This window comes from Chlamydotis macqueenii, chromosome 3 (assembly GCF_036417535.1).
Source record: "Chlamydotis macqueenii isolate bChlMac1 chromosome 3, bChlMac1.mat, whole genome shotgun sequence".
Taxonomy (NCBI): domain Eukaryota; kingdom Metazoa; phylum Chordata; class Aves; order Otidiformes; family Otididae; genus Chlamydotis; species Chlamydotis macqueenii.
Window position 1 is genome coordinate 111,145,720 of NC_141558.1, and position 23,511 is coordinate 111,169,230.

The 23,511-nt window shown below is 42.3% G+C and overlaps 1 protein-coding gene and 2 long non-coding RNA genes across 6 annotated transcripts in view; all 3 read left to right on the forward strand.

The window, feature by feature from the left end:
- The first annotated feature begins 1,796 nt into the window (after window positions 1-1,796).
- On the forward strand, window positions 1,797-11,697 carry LOC147601399 (uncharacterized). Of its 2 annotated transcripts, XR_015258297.1 has the most exons (6): window positions 1,797-2,461; window positions 4,267-4,314; window positions 7,022-7,212; window positions 7,502-7,602; window positions 8,080-8,149; window positions 10,198-11,697. It is a non-coding gene; the product is annotated as an uncharacterized LOC147601399 (long non-coding RNA). The 2 variants fall into 2 exon arrangements; XR_015258296.1 differs by lacking the exons at window positions 1,797-2,461; window positions 4,267-4,314 and having other exon boundaries at window positions 6,106-7,212.
- Window positions 11,698-13,556: 1,859 nt separating this feature from the next.
- Window positions 13,557-15,819, forward strand: LOC147601400 (uncharacterized). Its single transcript, XR_015258305.1, has 2 exons — window positions 13,557-14,994; window positions 15,347-15,819. It is a non-coding gene; the product is annotated as an uncharacterized LOC147601400 (long non-coding RNA).
- Window positions 15,820-17,490: 1,671 nt separating this feature from the next.
- SNX9 (sorting nexin 9) overlaps window positions 17,491-23,511 on the forward strand; it is a 92,819-nt gene continuing 86,798 nt past the window's right edge. The window contains exons 1-2 of one of the 3 annotated variants that reach the window (XM_086745922.1): window positions 17,491-17,622; window positions 21,083-21,152. In XM_086745922.1, the coding sequence (XP_086602048.1) occupies window positions 21,096-21,152 (57 nt within the window). In that variant the 5' untranslated portion in view covers window positions 17,491-17,622; window positions 21,083-21,095. Of the gene's footprint in view, window positions 17,623-20,817; window positions 21,153-23,511 lie in introns of those variants that run through there. The other 2 variants (XM_086745925.1, XM_086745923.1) reach the window with 2 other exon arrangements.

Consider the following 23,511-nt stretch of genomic DNA (forward strand, 5'->3'; position numbering starts at 1 on the left):
TATCAAAATTTCCACTTGTAGCAGTAATGATGAGGATCACTATTTTGAGGAAATGTTCTTTCTAAGTCTCCCTGAAATACCCGAGGGATTTTTTGCTTCCCAGAATAGCAACTTCATGACAACGTTTGTATGTCATTGCCACCAGGGAGTAGTGCAGAAAGCTGCACTTCAGTTCTGCGCACGTGTAAAATTAATGTCAGCTTTAACATTAAAGGGAAGGGAGAAGGACAGGATTAGAGTCTTTATGCTGTTCTCCTTGTAGAAAAGCTCGTGCTTTTCACCATTATTTTTTGAACCTTCTGTTTTATTTATAAGTGAAGTGTAAGAATTACCTAACAAATTGTAAACAGATGTGCTGCTCCAAACAGATGTACCTGTTATGTACTTGTTCAGGTGACTTTTTTCTTTTCGTTTTTAAGATGACAGCCTTATTTTTTTAACATGCTGCTTATATTTTTAAATTTGGCATTTCAGAATAAGTTAAATACTTTGAATTTGTTTATCTATGTATTTATATCACCCATATTTTAAGTCTATTTTCCTTCCCATCTGTCTTTTTTAACTGGTACCATCTCCATCCCCCCTGACACGACTGCCTTGTGAGGACATCTGCTGGAAGATTTCAGAAATAAGTCCATTAACTCATGTGGTGTGGTAATTGCAGTCTTTGATTGACAGCAAGCAGTGACTGAGCAGCCGGTTGATCGAAGAGGTCCCTCTAGCAGGGTTTTTGGTCTGTTCCCCTCACCTCTGTCACAGCCATCTTCAGTCGTCGTCGCTGGAACGTGTGTGTACATTTGGAGTGCGTCAGCAAAGTAACTACTCATCATCACCTGCTCTACAGATCCGATTTTTTTTTTAAATCTTACTTTGAACTGTGATTACAGAGCATGCACACTGGGGATCCAAAATGATAAGCCTAGTCAATACTGCAGGGATTTTTAAATGTTGGGTTTTTTTTCCTTTGGCAGTTAGATACTGATCTTAAACAGCTCTTTCCATGGTCATCTGACTTATAAATATAGAATTGAAGCGAAAGTTGATATTCAGAAAAGTAAATATTTTTTCTTAAAAATCTAAAATCTTTAAATGTGTAAAAAATGGTTGGTTTATCTGATAAAAATATTTATTCTGCTTTGTTTTTTTAAAATAACATTTTTCCCTTCTAGATGTCTACATAATATTTGATGTAGAATTAAATCCAGTACTTCATAAAATGTTTTTAAAGGCTCCTTATTCTTGTGATTTCTCAAAGACATTTCTCTTTTAAAAGGGAGTTTTCTGTCAGCTCATGTCAGTTAAACAGTAATGTAATAAATGTCAAAATATTGTTGTATTTTTGTATTATAGTGCATCCTTTTTCATCTGTTCCTGTTATCTGATGATACAGGTAGATGCATTCCTGCATTTAGTGGTTGATGGATTCATGAAAAATAATCTTCTAGATGGAAGACTAGCTGTTTTGCCGTTGATCCCAGTGAGCGATCCTAGAAAAAAGCAACAAACCCAAAGACCTATGGGTTAGCAGCATGTGCTACAAGGGAGATGACCAACTTGTGATATTGCAGATTTTGTATTTGTTTAAATCAGTACAGTGAGTATAATAGTTCATGGTCGGTAAATTATTGCCTAATGTTCAAAATACTAAATGAAGGAACATCTCTGCAGGACTAATAAAATTGAGCTTCTCTTTGTCTTTTAGTTCCCAAATTCAATACAGCTTGAAGAACACCTCAGAAATGTTATAGAGGCATCCAATCCTTTGTTCTATTCTGGTTTAAATTATATATGGGAACTGTCATCATGTATTTGTTGACTTTCTTCTTTTTTTTCCCTTCGCCTTCTTACCAGCAGTGGTCCTGTGAAGATGAGCAGGGTGTATTGGACCTCAGACCAGTCTGACTGTTTTAAAAATCAGTTGCTGCCCGAGTGGTTTTGGTTTAGGGGCTGAAGTGAAATGAGGTAGCCTACTTCAACACACTTTCAAATATTCTTAGGTCTAAAATATGAATGGAATATGTTTTAGAGAGTTCATTTAAACCAGAACTGTCCCAGTTTCCAGGATCCATCTGGGTCAGGGCTTCCTGTCTGTGATTGTCTGCCTGCAAAGATGTTGCAGTTTGACATCTGCTGAGTGCACTGCCTGGACTTCCAAAAGACTGGTGGGATTAAGTGAGCTGTTTAAACCTGTGCACATCTAGATTGATTCTGAGTTGATGCTGTGATTCCATTTCTTCACTAGAAGACAACTATCTGTTAACGTTCAACTATAGAATTTGAAAGTTCACCGCAAGCAATGCAGGGTGGAGAGGAGAACAACGTTTGGATGGTACAAGGAGATAAAATAGGAGTTGGTTCCTAAGGTTGGTCAGAGAGTAATAAGAAGATGAAAGGGAGAAGACTGAGTGAAAGCATAGCAGAGAAGATTAGCAGGTGACTTGGAGGAAAAGGGGAATTACCGGTAAGCTGTGGAAGGAGAGGGAGGGGGAATAACCAGAAAAGCCACATGGGGAAAAAAGAGGACAGCTGTCAACATCAATCAAACAATTTTTTTTTAAATTAAGATTCAACTATTTTCTGTGAGACATTTCTTAAAAATCATTCTGGAAAAAAATATAAATAAGGTCAGATTTTTATGAGAAAGCAACTGTAGAAAGACTATGAGAAAAATGTGAGAAGTTGATCTGCCCTAAGCTCCTCTCCTCTAATATACTTCTGTTTTGAAAATACATTTGTAAATATAAAAACAAGTGAGATCTTGGCCCGTTTGAAGTTGATGGGAAGCTTAAGACATTGACCATGTCTGAAAGTGGTAATCGCTTTAGCATTTTGCATTTCCATACCGATAATTGTTTTAGCATTCTGTATTTCCATACCAAAGTGCCACTGCACTGGGAAAATGAACGGTGTCTTATGGTTCTGGGTTACTTGGTGATGCCTTCATTAAATTTGCTCACCTTTAAGAAAAAGTGTTTTCCTAGGCAGTAGTCTCACCAATTGGGCATGAAACCTGGAATTCAGAGTTTCTGTGACAAGTGTGCAAAGAGGAATAGATAAACTTTGTGGTTTACAAACCACAAAGGAATAGACAAACTTTGTGGTTTCCAAACCAAACCCGAAGCTGGTAACAGCTGCTGGGACTTACCTGTGTGCATTTAGGGGTAGTTACACAAAGGACACATAGGGATCACCTTAAAGCGACTTGGCTGAGTGGTCTGCGGTGTGAGAACTCTTGGAGCCCTTCTTGAGCTCCTCTCGAAAGCGCCGTTTACAATTGAGAAAAGGATGTGAGTGGAGCAGGCGCAGAAGTGTCTCACTGTGGTGTTACGCTCCGTAGTCTGTCCATGGTGATCTGCAAGGATCTGTCTCTGCTGGGGACCACGAATTGTGAGGTGGACTATTTAAGGGTTGTACTTGTCAGGGAATGAACTTGGTGTAAAGTTCAGTCAAGGCGGTGGCACCACAAATACAGCAGCGTTCATGTGAAGGGTATGAGAAGTGACCCCTATGGCCTATGTGCTCACTAAGCGTGAGGGTTTTGGTAGCAAAGGTGTTAGAAGCCTTGTGACCCTTTTCCTGAGCCTTCTGCACTGACAGGGGAGAGCACACTAGCACAGTGGGTTCGCATGGTTTGTCACTGTGAAAGGTCAGTTCTCGGTTAAGAAAAAATTACAAAACAAACTATTATAGGTGAGAGAATTAACTTAATTTGTTGTAAGCATGTGTAGTTATTGCATGGTTTTGCAGGTGAACCACAACTTTGTTGCGATAAACAGAGAATTGATTATAGGATTTCTAATTTGTCTGCCCTGTGCCTTGTCGTAGTGCAGCAGTTGACTGTGGTTATTGCCTGGAGTAAAGAGGAGTGCCTGGCAGAAACCACAGCAACACAAACTCTTTTCCTCTTCTTTCTCTTCTTCCCTTCTTCTGTTAAGATTCCTTCTAGGAAGGTCACAGGAAATTAAAAGCATCTCAGTAGTGCTGACTAACCAGCTAAGTTTCCAGAAAGCAGAAAATACCTAATTATTTTTGTATACCTGGTTTTCTTTCTAAATTGAAAAGAAAAACAAGATTCTGAAAAGTGTCTGCTGGTTGTGAAAACTGCAATTGAAAAACCTTTTGGACACAAATGATGTTTAAATAAGTGGTAGGTTTATGCATTTAGTATTTATGACCTATGTGACTTTTCATCTCTATTGAAATATTAAAAGAACATCTCCATCCGACTGTTGTTTTCATGTTCACAATGTCTGTCTTTTATTCTAGTTACATTTGAAGAAGAAAACAAGGTTAAATGCTTTATTCCATAACTACGTGAGTAGCAACTGTTTCTTACATTCTTGTCTTACTCTTGAATATTTTTTCTCTCATATCAAAGATTAAAATCCTCTTCTATCGCTAAATCAATATTGTGTAACATATCATACTTTGTTAATTATAAAATATCAAACCTGTGATAGGATAAGTCAGGAATATTAAAAACAGTTTACACAAATCAGAAAAAAAAAAACTCAAGCCCACACTATTTTTTAGTACTTGTCACAATACTTTACTGCACAATAGTAATAGAATTAGCGCAGTCGATATGAGATGACTTGCTCTAGATTCCAGATTCTGATATCATCAGAGAGGCAGAGAAAATTCATATCTTCCATTTTCAGGTATATTTTCCCTTTCATCTTCCTGTTTCCCCACCTCCTCAGAAAATCCTAGGGCAAATGAGCACAGGATCCTCCAGTCTGGCAGACAGATGCATCTGACTTGGTCTTTACCCACTTTGTAACACCACCCCTCTATGTGCACCATACCCACACCCAGGTAGGCAGCTTCCCTTCCTTCCACAGCTCCTGAGAAACCCTCAGTCTGCCACAAAACACTCCTGCCTTCCTCCTGCTCTTTCATGTGGGGATGCTCTTGAAACTAATCCTGTCCTTGAGCTCACGGGGGAGTTTTTCTGGAGGGCATGGGAGGCTCACAGGAACAGGAGGAGTTTCTCAGTTGCTTGTTTTCATGAAAAGCACAAGATTTTTGTTTTTTTCAAGACACCCTTTTATATAGTTTGAAATGTATTCTTATTTAGGGGCATGGAGAGAGACACACACTGGCCATGCACTTGCATAGGAAACCAGGCTGAAAAAAAAAAATTAAAAATTTCCATTGATAGGATATAAAATATATTATGGGAAAGGTATATATAGAGGTGAGGAGGGAGTGAGAAAAATTATATCCAGAACTTTTTTACTAAATGCCTGGGACTGAATTTCTTCTGGCCTTTGGTTCTGTATGTATTCACATCAGTGTTTTAATGCATTTTTTAAATGAATTTTTCTGTTATCTCTGCTTAGCACTTCAGCTCATATTATGGAGCAGTCTTGACATACGAACTAGATTTCTTTTAAATAAAAAATAAGCCAGAAGTTAGATTCCAGCGGCACACCTAATGCAACCCAAATGCTAACAGGACCAGACTGGAGCTAGTCCAGAGTTCGTGTCCCTAAAACACATACAGTATGGACATCAGGTCATCAAATGCCTTGCTACAGAAATCTATGCATATTAAACTCACTGCTTGAGAACGTAGATATAACTGTATATAGATTTCCCAACAAACTTGTATTGTTCCTGTGGTTCATAATGCTAAAATTGTGCTCTTCCTTATTTAAAAGAAAAAAAAAGAGTATCAAAATACCTCGTAAGCTATCAAAATTAGCTTTTGTGAGTGTATAGGACGTGTTTCTTTAAGATATAAAAAATAATTCTTACATGAGGAAGTCATTAACAGTGTGCCCAGAAAATGCTTCTGGGATTTTGTGAAATGCAAGACTAACAGATGCAATTCAGGGATGCGCTTTCAGTAGCATCACGTACCTCCCTGAGCTACACACCCTCTCCAACAGCTTGTTACCTAGAAATCATGGGGCTTGATTTCTTGTTTCATTAGTTCATGAGCCTTAATACAAATTATTATAAAGAGATGGTTTCTGCTGGTGAGGCTTTCTTTTAATTTATGCAAACCTATTTTAAGATACTCAAGTATGTATTATTTCAGTTATTTCTGTTGTTTCTGAATTACGGCAAGTTTTGTTCCTCTCCTGTCCGCTCAATAGTCAGTTGCTCCGATCTTGCATTGTTGCCATAATAATTAGTGACCCTGATGCCTGAGGAATGGATTCGTGTTTTGAGACTGATGGTTGCATTTCTTCTCCCTACGTTTTTCCACTGGCTGTACTGACAATAGCATCCTACAGAATTTTACTAACACATTTCTAGGATAATTAAGGAGCACAGTGCTGATTAGAAGACATATCTAAAATGTCTTAAAGATATGCATTTCTCTCACTGACTGTAAGGAAAGACTATCAGATTATATTAGAGAAAACAGAAACGTGGCGTAGTGGGTTGGAGACATGAGTCTCTAGTCTCATGTAAGCAGTATCACATTCATACAAACTGGCACTTGTCTGTGGTCACTGGTGTTAGTGGGAATGTAAAGCAACGTAAGTTTATAGAGGTGGCCTCAAAGTCTTAAATTTAGTGTCTTTAACTGAGATACCCAGCAACAAGTTGTTAATAGCACCAGTACAATGACAGGTGCATTGCATATACATTGTGAGGAAAATAAGAGTGGGGATGCTATGGGGAGCCTGTTACATGATTCACCATGACTGTGAGCAAACTAAGCACACGTGGAGGCCTAAAAATTCCAACTTGTTAGTAATTTATCTTATTCTAGACAGTAGCTGTTGACCCAGCATGCTATTCACGTTATCAGTGCTGGAACATCTGCATTACAGACATTTGTTCATACTGAAAATTCTGTGTGAAAAGTATTTACACTGTAAGTAATCGGTCTCAAAACATGTAGAAATTTCTCTCTTGCTTTTTCTGCAGCTGGCTTTTGCTTATTACTTACAGAAAGGGGAAAAAAAGGGAAAAAAAAAGGAGAAAAAAAAAAAAAAGAAAAAAAAAGGAGGGCTTTTATCTTTAATACCGAAAGCTATTTTCTCCTTTCCCCACCCAGAGACCCAACCATACCCCAGACCAATGACTTCTGTTTTCCTGCGCTGTGGTTTGGTAGCCTGCAGGACTCGTGAGCCCACTCCCACGGTAAGTGGCGGGTTATCCATCCCCAGCTGCAGCCTTGCACGCTGCTCGTCCCCCCAGTTCGTGCTGACTGGTAGCTGGGTCTGACTGTTGCCCTGAGGTGGACTGGTAAGTTTGAGCCAGATACTGGTCCTCGCTTATTGACCTGTTTCCTACAGAATCCACATGAGTTAAAGCATAGTAGCACCCAAAAAAAAAGAGAGCTTTTCAAATGATTCTGTAGGTTTATAATTAGGCGTTTTTATGTAGATAATGTATGAGTACTAACATGCAGCAAAGAACATGCAGCATAAAATGATTAGTTATTAAGACTAATTTTACAATTTGCAAGTAATTTAGAAATATAACCACATGCGTGTCTTTTTATGAAATCAGAATTTTTGATTTTTGTCTTTAGAGTGCTGCTAAGTTTAGATAAGACATGGAATTACCAATGGAAAAATACAACTCGGAGGACGAAATCTCTGACTCAGTGCAGGCAGCCTCCCTTAATTAAAGGTTTGTGTTTATTTTGCTTTTACTTTTTCAGGGGTACATAAATGGCAAATACTGTGTTGGTGTAACATTATTCTTGACATAATGTAGACTTTGTAATTAAATAAGCCATATTTTCTTAACAAGATAAGAGATGAAAAGAACAGGGTACTATTCTTGAGTGTAGAATGTCTGTGTATTTTTATTTTTTAACACAGCTTTTCAACACTCTGTGTCTATTCTGTCAGATAATATCTAACTCAAATCAACAGTAAAAAAAATATCCAGGTTTGATGTCTCGCCAAGGTGCTCTGCTGACTTCACAGAGCCAGGTGCTGTCCCAAGACAGTGTCATGGTGTAGATCTGAGGTGCTTTTTCTGTCCTCACAGAGTTAGGCACTGTTTTGCTTCATTATGTTCAATGGTAAGTCGTCTTTACCTAATGGACAATGCCATCAGTCACAGTTCTGCCCCAAACAAGGAGCTTAATTTGTCCTGCAGTTTCTTCTTCTAGGTGGCAGTGACTGATTCTGGATGTTCCTCTATCCTGCTTTGTTTTCCTGAGTTCATGGTAAGGAGGATGTTCTACTAGGAAGTTTCTTCTAAGGGACATGTAGCAATGTTCCTTTGATTTCTAATTGCACCTTTCTGGAGGGGGAATAAACTATAAACAGAGTTTCAGATGTTCAGATCTTAAGTTGGAGATTGTGAGGTCTGTATCTTTCCTTTGGGCTTCAAATATCATGTCTTCTCTTTGAGACAGGACTTTAAATGCTTCCCCCCCAGCTTGTGTAGGTCTATATTAGTTTCCTCAGTGAAACTAGGAATTTACAAGTATAACAAAGATGCAGTTATATTTATGATCAAGGGAGTAGATAAAAATTAACTTTTTCCAGTGACGTATGAACTGAAAAAAGTTTTCCCCACAGTTGCATAGGTTTCAAAGAACAGGGGAAAAACAAGATTGTATTGGTTTTGTCAATTAAATATGTTTTTAAAACAAACAAAAAGCCACATTCAATTCACATGGAAAAAAAAAAACAGCTACTATGCTGGGCTTTTAAGCAGTCATTTTTTCTGGCCACACTCACCTTTGTTGCTTTCACTTAAATGTCACTCGTCACCACTACTCTGGACAGTGTTTGTAGTTGCTTTGTAAACTGCACACACACCGATTTTGAGTCTGAGCTAGGTGAGGGAAGAAAATATTGCATCCTTCTCTTGGACCTTGAAGGTCCTAGGTGATCAGTTTCCTGCCCAAGACTCATATTTTCTGTGATTCTGTCTCCCACCGCCCTGCGATGCCACTCCCTGTATCACTGCAGGGGTTTAGTGTGGTCCGACTGCCGGGCTCTGCATTGGTCCTTCCTGAACTTCTCAGGGATCCTGTCATCCTCCAGCCTGCCTCTGGCTCTCTGAATGCCAGCCCTGCCCTTGGCATATTGGCCAAGCCCCAGCTCCACCTCCCCCACCCAAAAGTTCATTGTCATCATTCTCTGGTAGCTTCAAGGGTATTGGGAGGACACACACCCACAAGCTCAGGATGATTGCCCAAGTCCGTTTTTCCTTAGAAAACCCTTCTAAACAATCAGCACAATTTTGGTTTATGCTTTGACTTTCTTTACATGTAAGTCCACTACAGCACGGACTTTCAGCCACGTACATCTAACGCTGGCTAACAGCTGACTTTGTTTTCCTGTTCAAAGAAAATAGCCTTAGAGTAGAGCTTCTGTCAATGTACTTCTGCAGCTCCCCAGTGTTTCCATCTGAAGTAACTCCTTGAGCTCATTCGAAAGTCTGCTGAAAGCTTCAGGATAGCAGATCACTTTGTGTAAGTGCCTTGGTGGACAACTCAACCTATAAATGATTTAGTACATGTCTTTCCAGAAGGGATGAAGCTAGGTTATGTGTTCTATAATTCAGAAAATACTTAACGCTTGAGTGAACAGGCATATACAAAAAGAAGCATGATTAGAGTAAATCTGTTGCTTTTAATTTTTTTTTTCTTTCATCATTGTTCAGTGTTCATCGTTCCGTGTTCAATAATGTCAGGGATGTTGGATTATGCACCCAGGTCCAGAGGCAGCGGGAACAGTAACAGCCCTGTTTAATTGTACCATTACACCAAAGGTCTTAAAACTTACTGGATTAAAAAACAAATGCTCTTTGTTGTTTTTTCTTTCAGAATAACTGCTTTATTATAGCGCAGTTGGGTTCAAGGATGTACTAGTTCAGTCCTACAGAAAACTTAATGGTTCTTTTCTTGTGAAAATATGTATTTGCAGAAGGTATCTGTGCTGTAAACATACGTATTGTTAAGATGCGTGCTCTTCCATTTCTTTAAGTACATGTTTATTTACTGAAGTATAATTCATAACCACTGTCATCTTAAAAAGGAAAGTTTCCAGGCCATAATCGTGCCCACTTGCAGCAATATGGGAAGTTTCTACTGCAGTTTTTAGTTAAGTTCATGAAAAAATACTCTGTGAAGTGGACCTACGTGACCCTTGTGCATAACTGTCTATGTCTTTATGATGTGAAGATCTTGTTCCTGAAATGGGAGTTTCACTGGGAATTAATATATTTATCAATAAAAGAAAAATAATTTGTTTTTTTCAGGATCTGATATAGACAATTATGTGAAGATACTTCAGACGAATGAAGAATTAAGATACCACAGAAAACTCATCTCCACCATTCCTAATTGTTTTTACAACAGGAGGATGTTGCAAAAGGACTATTTCCTCTCAGAGCAGCATTCTTTTCTTTTTGGAAACTATTATGTCCTGTATTGGGCATTATTATGGACATTATTGGACAGTACATCTGTACATTACATTACATCGACACATTAAATTTCATCTATACATTACATTACATCAGTTAATAATGTTTTCACTAAATTGCAATAACTGAAGTATTCATGTTCTGGAGGAGAAAAAACAGCCATGAAAAACTCCCACATGATTAGCAAACTGTTTTTGGGATTGGTAGCGTATGGCAGCTATTTAATGACTATGAAAGAGTTTTGTAATCATTCCCATGAGCAGAAAAAGGACCCCACTTCTAAGAGGCAAAATATTGTCTCCAGTAGGGTTTTCTGGAAGTCTTTTCCTACCCACCTGTAGTGCTGCAAAATTGTCTAAGCAATTGATAGTCTCACCCATTGTATGTAACAGGTATTGGAAGCCAGCGCGCATGGTGTTCTACAAAACTTTGTCATCCAGTGATTTGATCAACTAAGACTTAGATAAGACTAACAATTAGAAAAAAAAATCCCTTTTCATATGACCTCTGTATTGCTGTATCTGCCAAGGTTTGAATCACTGTTGCCTCAGGTTAATGTTTTACAGGAACAATTTAGTACATAGGTTTACATCAGTGCCAAGTTCAATTCTTAAAACCTGGAATCGGTACTCAGCGGTGACGAGAGTTAGATGTGTCTGTGTGAGCTAGTAAACAGATTACGTTTTGCTTTCCTTTGCTGTTTGCTGTTTTAATGCTGCCCTCAGAAAATGTTGGGACTTGGACTTTGTTATCTTTTATAATTTCCAAGTAAGTGAGAAGCTTTTGTGTCTTTTGGGAAATTAGCTGGGTTCTTTTCTGCTTGAAGCCTCCCAGCCTCAAAATTGAGGTCATTTGTTCTAATTCAGCCCATGTCCCTGGCTCTCTCTTAGAAGAGAAAGTTTAGCTCTACAAGGAAGTGAAATATATTTTGTAGGGGTAGTTTTTTTGTTCCCCACCTCTGTTTTCACTATGAGGAAACTAAATTAGAGGTGTGTGGCCCAAAAAAAAAGCTGGTAAACTGGTATTAGTACTGCAGTAGATTATATTTCACAGAAAGCAAAAGATATGCGTTGAAAGTGTTAAATCCCAAGTTAAATTCAGGAAATAATCACTAGGAAGTATTGTTGGAGGGGACCCTGAAAGCATCTAACCCATACTTGTGTCCTGACACATATGAATACCCGTCTCTATAACACGTGAAATATCTTTGCTTGTAGTGTGTATAGTGAGGGAGGCTTCACAACATCTCCAAGCTCACACCTTCTGTTGCTTCAGTAGCCTCACCATTAGACACTTTTTTTTTTTTTTTTGTGCCTAAATTAAATCTCCCACAAGGTAACTCACTCCCATTACCCCGTGTTGTGACTGTTTGGGGCATGTTGGGCAGACAGTTCTTTTCTCCACACCAGCCACTCTGTTCTCCTCCTTGGGCTGACACACTGCTGGTGTGCTCTGCTGGGGCTCCAGCTCTCTGGCCACAGTCATTCCTCTTGTCCCAGCTCTCGCCGGGCTGGCAGCACCCTGTAAGGTGCAAGGCCTGTGGAAAGCCACGTAGAACATTGGAACAGGTTGCCCAGAGAGGTGGTAGATGCCCCATCCCTGGAAACATTCAAGGCCAGGTTGGACGGGGCTCTGAGCAACCTGATCTGATTGGAGATGTCCCTGCTCCTTGCAGGCGAGTTGGACTTAGATGACCTTTAAAGGTTCCTTCCAACCCTAATGATTCTATGAGTCTATTCTATGATTCCAAGTGTGAGAGTCTAAGTGAATCCTAAGTCCTTTACTGAAGAACTGCTACCCAGCCAACTCTACTTGCTTGACCCATATTCTTTGCTGTTTCCGTGAGACACTTGGGATTATTCTGTAAAAAAAAGAATAACTATACATACTTGTTCAGGGAGGCTTGCGAGGCTTCATTAATTCTGCTTGGAAAGGTCTTTAATGGAACATCTTAAAGAAGATTCAGAACATCTTACTGAATTTGATTTCCAACATTTCTAAACTGCAGTAGAAGTGGAGAAAAGCTGAACAAGCCGTTAGATCCTACTGTGTTGTCTGAAAGCAGAGGGAAGATGATGGAAATCTTAAATAACTTGGTTTCAGTGGATGCATTGTGGTAGTCTCTTTATGCCAGTTCATCCAAAATTCATAAGACAACTGGCATGATTCTTTGGAAAGAAATTTTCTTCATCATGTAGTTGTGGTAAAGTTTCAGTACAACACAGATCCTCATTCCTTGCTATGAAAAGACAGCTAGTGTGGAGAATTTAATTTTCCAGACACTCATGAGAGTCTGTTGGCTGTACTCTTACATTAGGCAACACTGCGCAGTGACAGAAGAGGCGTTACACTGGCACGTCTGTCAGATGCTCTCAGAAAGGCTGCAAAGCTGGGTGGATTGGTGGATGTGGTCCTAGTAATTCCTGTGCTCTGGAAAAGAGATACTTCTGTGAGGTGTCTGTGTGATGTTCATCACCCACTGAGTATCTCGTTCTGTGGGTACCGTGAATGTTATGTCTTCATCTCATTCGGAAATGGAGGTCTGATGGGAGGCTGATGGGGGAGGAGACAAGGAGAAAAGGAGGAACGTGTCTTGTATTTCTATGGGGATGAACTAATTCTAAGTAAGGAGGTTATCTGTACACAGCTCTGCACTTTAGGATGTGTTGTGCTGAAGTTGTTTGGCTGTATGGAGTCTGCTTCACTTTTACATGCACGTTCTGCTTCCTCAGCACACAGAGTAAACAGAGTTTACCCTCCAGCAGCTGCCACCTGATAGCACTGGGGAAAGGACCTTAAAAGCAGCACTTCCCATGCTTTCACCCCAGATGAAACCACAACAATAGCAAATATCTAGGCAAATGCAACATAATGTGGAATTTCAAGCCACGTACCAGTTATAAAGCATTTGTGGATTAACAATGTTCACTGAGTCCCTGAGGTTTCCTTCTTACCCACGGGGAACATCAGTGCTCCCTAGTAATGCTCCAGTAAGTGCCGAGTCCTCTTCTTCTGGTGCGCGATATCCGGGGGCTGCTCAGCTGTCCCAGCAGCGGTCGTTCTTCCTCTGAGCAGGCAAACAAACCCACCAGGTCAGGGCTCTGTAGCTCACTCCCCTCCCGTACTGGAAACGCGGCCTGTTCCTTCAAGAGAGATTTATTGCCGCGTTTATGTATTTATCAGAGAAGTTGAATTAAGCAGCGTTGCTCATCTCTCTGTTTGAGGGGAGGCTGTGTAGGGCTGGAAGGTAGGTTCAGACAGTGCTGTGGGGGCATCTGAAGGGTCTGAAAGGGAGCTCTAAGGAGCTGGTGAAAGGCGCGTAGGCAGGAAACTTTGGGTACGTGTGCCTCCTGCCCTAAACAGGCAACTGCATCTCCAACAGCTCAGTCTTTTCCAAAGTAATTTCAATTCATATTTACAAATGGGTTGAGGGGGTAAGAACAGATAGTTGTAGAGGAAGAGAGAAGTGTGAAAGACAAGCAGAGCATAGAGTGCAAGGCAGGCCCTGGTTCAGTTCAGCACTCGACAGGAAAGTGCCTCTGAAAAGCCTGGCATCTCAGCAAGCAGAAGTGAAAGTAAAAGTCCTCTAATTCTGTAAAAAATGACACTGTGCTGGTTTCAGCTGAGATAGAGTATGGGGCTATGTTTTGAATTTGTGCTGAAAACAGTGTTGATAACACAGGGATGTTTTAGTTACTGCTGAGCAGTGCTTACACAGAGTCAAAGCCTTTGCTGCTCCTCAGACTGCCCCACCAGCGCGTAGGCTGGGGGTGCATGAGAAGTTGGGAGGGGACACAGCCAAGACAGCTGACCCCAACTGACCAAAGGGATATCCCGTACCGTGTGACATCACGCTCAGCATATAAAGCTGGGGAAAGAGGAGGGAAGCGGGAGGACGTTCATAGTTACGGCATTCGTCTTCCCAAGTAACCACTACATGTGATGGAGCCCAGCTTACCTGAAAGTTACTGAACACCTGCCTGCTGATGGGAAGTATTGAATGGATTCCTTGTTTTGCTTTGCTTGTGTGCACGGCTTTTGCTTTACCTATTAACTGTCTTTATCCCAACACATGAGTTTCCACACTTTTACCCTTCCAATTCTCTCCCCCATCCCACTGGGGACAAGTGAGTGAGCAGCGACGTGGTGTTTAGTTGCCAGCTGGGGTTAAACCACAACAGTCTTTTTTGGCTCCCAACGTGGGGCTCAAAGAGTTTGAGAGAATGACATATTTAACTGGAATGTGCCAGATCAAATTTATAGCTGTCATCGCTGTTTAGCTATTAATTATCAGGCTCCTGTGCTTGCCATGGGGCTTGCTTGCCTGACTGTACATTGGAGTCTGGTGCTCGTTAGTGGCCGCTTTTTGCTTTTGCTGCTTGCTGTACTGCAGTGCTGCTTATCATCTTACCCTGCTGTGCCTGGGAACATTTTGATAACAGCGAGGGTGATGCGCCTGGGCTGCCAGATGGGCAGGGCATCGCTGCTCTTTCTGTGCCGCTGTACTGAACAGGCTGGAACTCCGTTGTGAACTCGAGTTGAATGCAGACTGTGACCTGTGGATGAGTCCACGTGGGAGCAGGACACCTCAAAGTTTCTGTGGCCATCAATAAGTCCATGCCAGAGCAGGTACATCTCAAAGCGGCTGTGGCCACAGTTATGTTTGTGTTGCAGCAGCTATACCTCTGACAGGATTGTGGCGCAAGGATCAATCCACACTGAAGAAGGTACACCTTGAAGCATCAGTGGCTGTGCATGAGGTCATGCTGGAGCACCTCAAAATGTGCGGCAATGGATGAGACCACAACACAGCAGGAACCCCTTGCTGCTAGCCAGGCTAGGCAAGAGGAGGAGTTCATTGCAATGTTAAACCCTGTAACCTGGCCCTAAAGAACTAGGGGGGAAGATTGTAATGGAAATACCTTTAAATTTTTGTAACCCATTATTTAAAAGTTGCATATTATAGGAATTACTATTGCAGGAACCACCTGAACCAATGGAGGAGAAGCCTTACAAGAAGCAGTGCAAGTGCAGCAGTGACCCATCATGAGCTGGCTTTGGTGCCCAGTAACTCCACACAACACACCACCTCTTCTGTTCTGAGTGACCACCATTAACAGATGGAGCCCAAAGTCATGGACTAAACGAACTCAATGGACATTTTGTAAACATTTATGGACATTTTACAGACATTTTACAAGGATGGTCCATAGAGTAGGGAATGATATCTATGTATTATAGCAAAGGATGAGAAGGGTGGTGGTGGGGAATGAGAATGTATTGGATGGTGTGAGACATGAGCATGACATAAATGGTATGGAATAAGGGGTGGAAAATGTGCTGGATTTGACTGGTATAGAGTTAATTTTCTTCATAGTAGCTGATATGGGGCTATGTTTTGGATTTGTGCTGGAAACAGTGTTGATAATATAAGGATGTTTCAGTTATTGTTGAGCAGTGCTTGCACAGAGTCAAGGCCTTTTCTGCCCCTCACACCACCCCACCAGCAGATGGGCTGGGTGTGCACAAGAGGCTGGGAGGGGACACAGCTGGGACAGCTGACCCCAACTGAGCAAAGGGATATTCCATACCGTGTGACATCATGCTTAGCATATAAAGCTGGAGAAAGAAGAAGGAAAGGGGGGATGTTTGTAGTTACGGCATTTGTCTTCCCAAGTAACCGTTAAGCATGATAGAGCCCTGCTTTCCTGAAGATGGCTGAACATCAGTGAATGAATTGCTTGTTTTGCTTTGCTTGCACATGTCACTTTTGCTTTACCTATTAACCTGTCTTTATCCTAAACCAGGAGTTTTCTCACTTTTACCCTTCCAATTCTCTCCCCCATCCCACCAGGGGGGAGTGAGCAAGCAGCTGTGTGGTGCTTAGTTGCCAACTGGGGTTAAACCATGACAGTCACTGACCTGGAAGGAACAGAGCTCTAAGCCAGCCACTTGGCTGAAGCTTACACAGGGGATCAGAAAAAAAAAAGTAGGAAACACAAAAGAAAAATGTAATAGCCATCGCTATGGAAATTTGATGTTTCATGAACGGTCAAACCTCATGATCTTTCAGGACGTGTTTCTTCTTGTCATTGGAAAGAGGTGAAAGCCTTGCTCTGAATACAGGACGGTAGTACTAAGGGGTTTTTGTAAGACTGGGAACCATTTAAGGCACATCTGCACAGTAATATAAGATAATTAATCTTGGTGTTCAGTCAGCAGAGCCGGTCATCTGGAGTAAGTGTGTCAAGCAGATCTACCCGTAGTGACTGAGTCGCAGGACTTGGTAAGGAAGCTGGATCGCTGACTTGCTGTGTGATCTCAAGCAAGTTGTTTATTGTCATGGTGTTTACTGTACTAAATGATCTACAAACTGGTTGGGTTCATTTTGGGAACTCATGTTGTGTTACAATACAAAGATGCAGTTCCCAGACAGAACAGCGATTTTGCTTAATCTTCTGTTTCCTCATACATAAAATGCGGCCTCTTGCTCCCTCCCTTCCCCCCCAGAGAGAGTTGTGTTTAATTAAATTTACTTGCTACAATGAAAACACATACCAGTGATTCTGAATTTGAGAATTCTGGGGTTCAGGTTTATCCAGGTTGATAGAGTAATATATGCTGCACTGTGATGTGGTTTAAATACACATTGTGTTATAGAATTGCCGTGGATCAAGTATTTTTCACGCAAGCATTTACCATATATATTTAGTGTCTGCATACATACCTACACCTGCACACATACCTACACCTGCACACATTGTAATAACTATATTTGGGTGTATTCACGTTCTGACATTAATAGTCACGGCGAGTTACAGGCAGCAGAGGAAAATTGCTGCCCTGACTATCTGAATTATCATTAGGCATTAAACTGCCTCCATTTGGGGGAGGCATTACTCTCGTGCCATCTCATAAAGAGAGAAAATGAGGCATCGTTGCACTTAAATTGATGTTTACTGTATTCATGCAAAGTGGCATTATATTTCTTAAGTGGAATGCATTTCCTATGGTTCACTGCTGAAAGTTTGTGGTAAATTGTTAGGTGCTATACAGGGATCTAATGATCTCTAAAATATCAAAGGAATAAGGTCTAATGGTTTCCAAATTCTGTTTCTCAGAGAGACTACCTGCAATTTTCAAACGTCATGTGCGTAGTCCATAGAAAAATGAGCTGTTCCTGTTTGCTGCTGCTGCTGCACTGGACTTAAAAGAAGCCCAAATTTTAAATTTTTTAAAAATTTATTTAGTATCTTGGTAAGAAACAAATGGCTGTCATTGTCACAGAGACGATACCAGTCACTAGCAGAAAGGAGAGCAGTCGTTTTTGTGGTCTAGGAACAGAACTGAGAACCTCTGGCTCTGCCAGACTTCTCCAGACACAGGAGACCGCCTTTGTAGGGTGTAGGCAGCCGCCAAGACACGTGATTCTGTACTGAGCTGAAACCTATTCCTGCTCCTCCGGAATCTGTGGGGAGAGGTTGCGGTCCAGGTTCAGAAGATCTTGGTGCAGCTCTGTTGGCTTCATTATACATCTCTGTCTTTCTGATTGCTGAGAGTTGCACAGGGGTTCAGACACACCAAGACATTGAAATGCTAAATCATGTTTCTTTTGCCCCAGCTGCCTCTCCAAGGCATCAGGGAAATACTTTTCTGAGGCGTATTGCTGCCACCTTCCAGATCCTGAAACAGGTTTTATGGAGTCCTTATTGCTTACGCCACGGTACAAAAGATGGATCCCACACGATGAGCATAGGTTAGATGGTACAGCTCTGGGGGGATATTGTACAAAAGGGACTTCAAATTCTGTGCTGTGCCCACCAGTGATACCTGCATGTTCTGCTGCTCTGAGAGTAGCAGGTTGGTGCCCTATAAATTGCCACAGCACAGGCTTAGCTGACAATATCTTTAGGAATCCAGCACAAAAGAAAAGACCTGGCACAGTGCAGGAATCTAGGCATCCTCATCCAGGAGGAATGCAGTGCAGATGCTAAGCAGTCCTGGTGCCACTGGACATTTACTCTCCAGTGTGGAGACCTTGCAATGGCATCAGCCTTAGAGCCTTTCAGTGCTGCCAGTAGTCCATCATTAAATCGTATTGAAAACTGAATGCCAGTTTTCCAGGTTGTAGCTTTTTTTTTTTTAATTGGTATCGTAGTTCAGCCCCGATCGGGACCAGACTACGCAGTCTCTCTCTCGCTCCCCCCACCCTCCAAGAGAACAGGAGGAGATGATATAGGAAAAATGGCTCAAGGTTTGAGATAAGGACGGGGAGAAAATCCTTAAAGTTACCATTATGGGCAAAACAGACTCGACTTGGGGGAAAACACTCATTTATTTCTAAAATTAGCAGGAGAATGAGACAGGGAACAAGATAAACTCCCCCCACCCCTCCCTCTTCCCGGGCTTAACATTATCTATACTACCTCCCCTCCCAAGCGGCATGGGGCGGGGGGGAAGGGAATGGGGGTCGCGGTCAGTTCATACGCCACTGTATCATCGTCGGGGGAAGAACTCCTCGCATTCCTCCTCTGCTCCAGCGTGGGGTCCCTCCCACGGGCCACAGTCCTTTGTGAAACTGCTCCGGCGTGGGTCATCTCTTCCACGGGGTGCAGTCCCTCTAGAACAGCTGTCCCAGCAGGCCCTCCATGGGCCACAGCCTCCTTCAGGCCTCCACCTGCTCCAGCGTGGGGTCCTCCACGGGCTGCAGGTGAATCTCTGCCCCTCCGTGGACCTCCATGGGCTGCAGGGGGACAACCTGCTTCACCATGGTCTTCACCACGAGTTGCAGAGGAATCTTGGCCAGGAGCCGCGTTACTCCTCCCCCTCCTTCTTCACTGACCTTGGTGTCTGCAGCCGTTCCTCACAACAGGCTGGCAGACATCTCTCAGGATCCTTTTTACATCTTATTCACATCTCATCTCCTCTCCACTTCTTACAGCCAGGCTGGACCGAGTTGGGCCCAGTCGGCTGCCCGGCGTGAGGCCTGCAAGGCCCACAAGGCTCGCGCCTCCCCCTCTCTGCCCCCTGCTCAGCTGCTTCACATCTCTCCTTTTTTTTTTTTTTTTTCTGTTTTCCCCTACTTAAATACGTTATCGCAGAAGCATTATCACGGGACATTCTGCTACCATTTGGCTCAGCCTTGGCCAGCAGCGGGTCCGCCCTAGGCACGGCCGAGTCCTTTGAACAAAGGGGAGCGACTTCTAGCAGTTTCCTACAGAAGCTACCACCTTAGGCCCCCCCTCACTAACAAAACCAGAACAATTGGTCAGGTTATTTTAATAAGCAAATAGACCGCTGAGTGAGAAGGGGATGTGACTTCAGTCAGCCAACGGCAGTGAAATATCCCTGTGATAGACACAGGGGAGTGGGGACCAGCTGTATCTGCTCAGCTTGCAACCACTCTCCCAAGGCCTAAACAAACAAGAAAAGACGCCAGCAGTTCAGTGAATTGTATTTCATACTGAAGCATTGCTCCATACAAATTATTTACTAAAATAAATATTAATAACTTATTTCTTACTGAAAAGGTCAGAAAGCAGCAAAGAACTTTTCTAAGTTAAGTTCATCTCAGCAAACTCCAGGAAAAAATTAATTTTTATCTCTCTCTTTCATTAGCACAAGTGTAAAAGTAAAAAAATGTTATGTAGAAAAGTTTTAATGAATGGCATAGTTTTCTTCCCTAAAAGTCAACTAGTAGATCAAATCTGTTCAAAAGAAACAGAATTTAAATATTTATTTCCTTTGAGAGGAGGAAGGGTGGCATCTGTGTTGTCCTAATTAAATCATTTAGACTAATTCAATCAGGGCTAGTTTCACATGCAGAGGTTCCTGGAACTGGTTATTTCTTTATTTCCTTATTAATCAGGATACTTCTAATCAGTTTGAGATGTGTCTGCACAATTAATGAAACAGGAGGTCAGAGCAAGTTTCAGAAGTAGAGCTGTGTGTTACTATAGGTTACAAATTTCAACTTTGCCTCTTCTTTAGGCTTAATTACAAATACAACACAGAACCAGAGCAATTATAAAGTCATCGATCTGTTTAGTGCAGTCACATTTGTTTGCAATGGCCAGAAGGAAGATGCATGATACCCTGCCATGAGCAGTGAGGAAATAATCTCTCCCAGGAAGTGCAGGCTTGATGATTTTTAGCCATTCCATAACAACCAGGATGATGGAGTTCAGTTTTTTTAAAAAAGAAAAAAAAAAAGAGTTTGTTTTTCTCTAGAACTGTCCAATGGCCCTTCCAAAAAAAAAAAAAAGTCTATGATTCTAAAGGCCATCTAGTCCAACCCCCCTGCAAGGAGCAGGGACATCTCCAACCACATCAGGTTGCTCAGAGCCCCGTCCAGCCTGGCCTTGAATGTTTCCAGGGATTGGGGCATCAACCACCTCTCTGGGCAACCTGTGCCAGTGCATTGCCACCCTCACTGGAAAAAAATTCCTCCCTTATATCTCATCTGAATCTATCCTCTTTCATTTTAAAACCAATACCCCTTGTCCTGTCACTACATGCCCTTGACCAAAATATTTCTGCAGTGGTGGCAGAAGCCAGGATCTGTCACCCAAACCCTGTGCTCAGCCTCTGATTTATTTGCTTTTAGGATGCACTTTTGTAAACCCACAGGGGTTCCAGCTAATGCAGTTATATTCCAGAGAGTTTTAATTATGCCCTAAACCGAGTTTGATCGTGCTGTATATTCTGTCTTCTCAAGGTGCTGTTGATGTATGTTGTGTCTCCTCTCTTCAGGGTGTGTTTGCAACAGAGAACCTGAGATGAACAAGGTAGGATCTTTACTATATCCCATTTTTGCTTTACTTTTGAGCCTGGATTTTGTTTTCTTCTTGCCAAACTTTTTTCTGTCCTCTCCTGCTTCAGCCTGACCGTGTGCAATTTTTGCCTTCCCAAATGTTAAACTCCATTAAGTAACTACTGCTTCAGAGCCAACCTGAGCCCTAACAGATTGCAAACCCACTGTGAAGCAGAATGTCCTTCCGTATGAGCCTGGACAACATTCATATTCCAGACTGCAGGTGTTCGCACATAATTGTCCATGTATTTAATATGAGTATATGAATTTATGGGGCAGTATATAGTATGATTTGCCATGTAAAATTCATGGGATTTAATGCACGTAACCCATTACTGCAGACACAGTGTTAATTAAATCCCTTCAGTGCAGTACAGCCTCTGTGAGGAACAGCTTGCCTAAACCCTACTTCTGAAACAGACAGTGAGTTCTCTCTCCATGTGACATCTTAGTCACTGAAATATCTTTTTAATCAGGTTTTTAATCAGCATGCTTTTCTTCTCTAAAATGTGAGATCTGAAATGTTACCTGAGTCCGGATCGTTCCTTCCGCAAAAAGACGCCTGGGGGAAGTTGAGGGATGAAATCTCTGTCAGCAGCCTGCACCAGAGTCCCTCTCTGGGGCAGGAACCCACGTACCAGAGTAAACTCCCTGAGGGGCAGCAAAACCTGGGGCTTCACAAGACCGAGTAGAGGACTCAATGCTTTTACGTAGGAGCTTTTCCCCAGTTCAACTTGAGCTGCAACTGCCTTGGGATAATTAGCCATGGGAGTGGGGACATTACTTTCGCCTGAGGTGCTGGTACAGTGCCTACCACCGTCACGTCTGAACTCTTTGCATTTATTCTTGCAACCGGCCCAGGAAATGTGCCGGCAGACTGGTTGGTAACACGCTCCACATTACCTGTGCTCAGTCTGCCTGTGGCCCCCTGCTAAGTATGGTTGGGCTCTTCTGTCTCCTCCCTTCCAGTCTTGAAGATGGACTGCTTGTGCCCTTGCTTCTCTGCCTGTGCAGTCACACCCAGCTGGTAACGACTAGCTCTGCAAAGACGGCAGGCACCTTCTACCTGCTTTGGTGATTTTGGTAAGAATGCGGGCACATAAATAGATGGCTGAAGCTTAAATTCCTTTGCGGACTTCCTGTGAAGCATCTTATTAAGGCCATGTTGGAGAAGGGAGCCAACTGGATTGGCTAATTTACTGGACTGAGTTCCTTCTTCTCACCTCTGCTTGATCACTGTTGGGGATGAAAAAAGAGGTCAGGTCTTCCGTTCCTGGCGCACCCAACTGTAATTCTTCCCCACAACAAGCCCCCAGCACAGCCCCTTGCCTTGTGCGTGGGAGCGTATTGTTGCACCTGCCTACAGATGGTGCCCTGTGATGGTGCGATGTGTGGGGCACACACATGCCCAAGTTCTGATTTCCACCCTTGCTGGGCACTTCACTGCTGTATCCCCGGAAGAGCAATAGGAGTTATAACGCAGCCGGCCAACTGGTGCCCTGGCAGGTATTCAAGCTCTGCTTGATGTGGCTGTGTTGGCCAGAAGCGGGTAGATCCCTCTTCTGCCTTCATCCTGCCTGAACTGGTGTAGAAAGACACCCCTCAGTTAAAGAGCATTTCAGCTTCTTCACTGGTGCTTTGAAATATTTTCCTGTCTCTTCTATCTGTTAATATAGGCAAGTGCCTGTGTTGGCAGGTCCTTCTGTTGCCAGCTTTCATGCTTTTGTCAAAAGCCATGGGGTTGCTCTGCTAAGCTTCAGCTCCTGCAGCCAAATGATAAATGACAACCTCTAGCTTTGTGTTTTATGTTTTGTGGCTGAGGAAGAAATGCCACCATATCAGAACTTAAAAATCTAGGAACTAGAAAAAGAACTGAAATCTTCATTGTTGTTAATAATAATAATAAAACCATGATGCTATACTGCTACTCATATTATGCAAGGGACATATGTGGCAGTGAAGAACCCTTACCAATGGTCGCAGAATATAAATTTTACTGTGAAATTTTGCTAAGAGGAAATTCTTCAGGCCACAGCACACTGACCCAAATCTTCATTCTGTATTGGTTTGGCCATTCAGGCAGCGCTATTTCCCATCTCTCATGCAGTAGGTTTGTTGGTTTGATGGGGTTAGGAAGGACACTCAGGTACTTTCTGAGGCAGAGCAGTTCCCTTGCTTCAAATGCCTCTCAGAGTCCAAAGCTTGGCCTGTTGGTCCTACCTGCAGCCTTTTCTGTGACCTTCTCTTCCCAAGGGAAACATGGCAACCAGCCACCCCTCTGAACTGGGGGCACCACGCTGTTGGTAAGCAGAGGTAAGCTGATTTCCTTCATT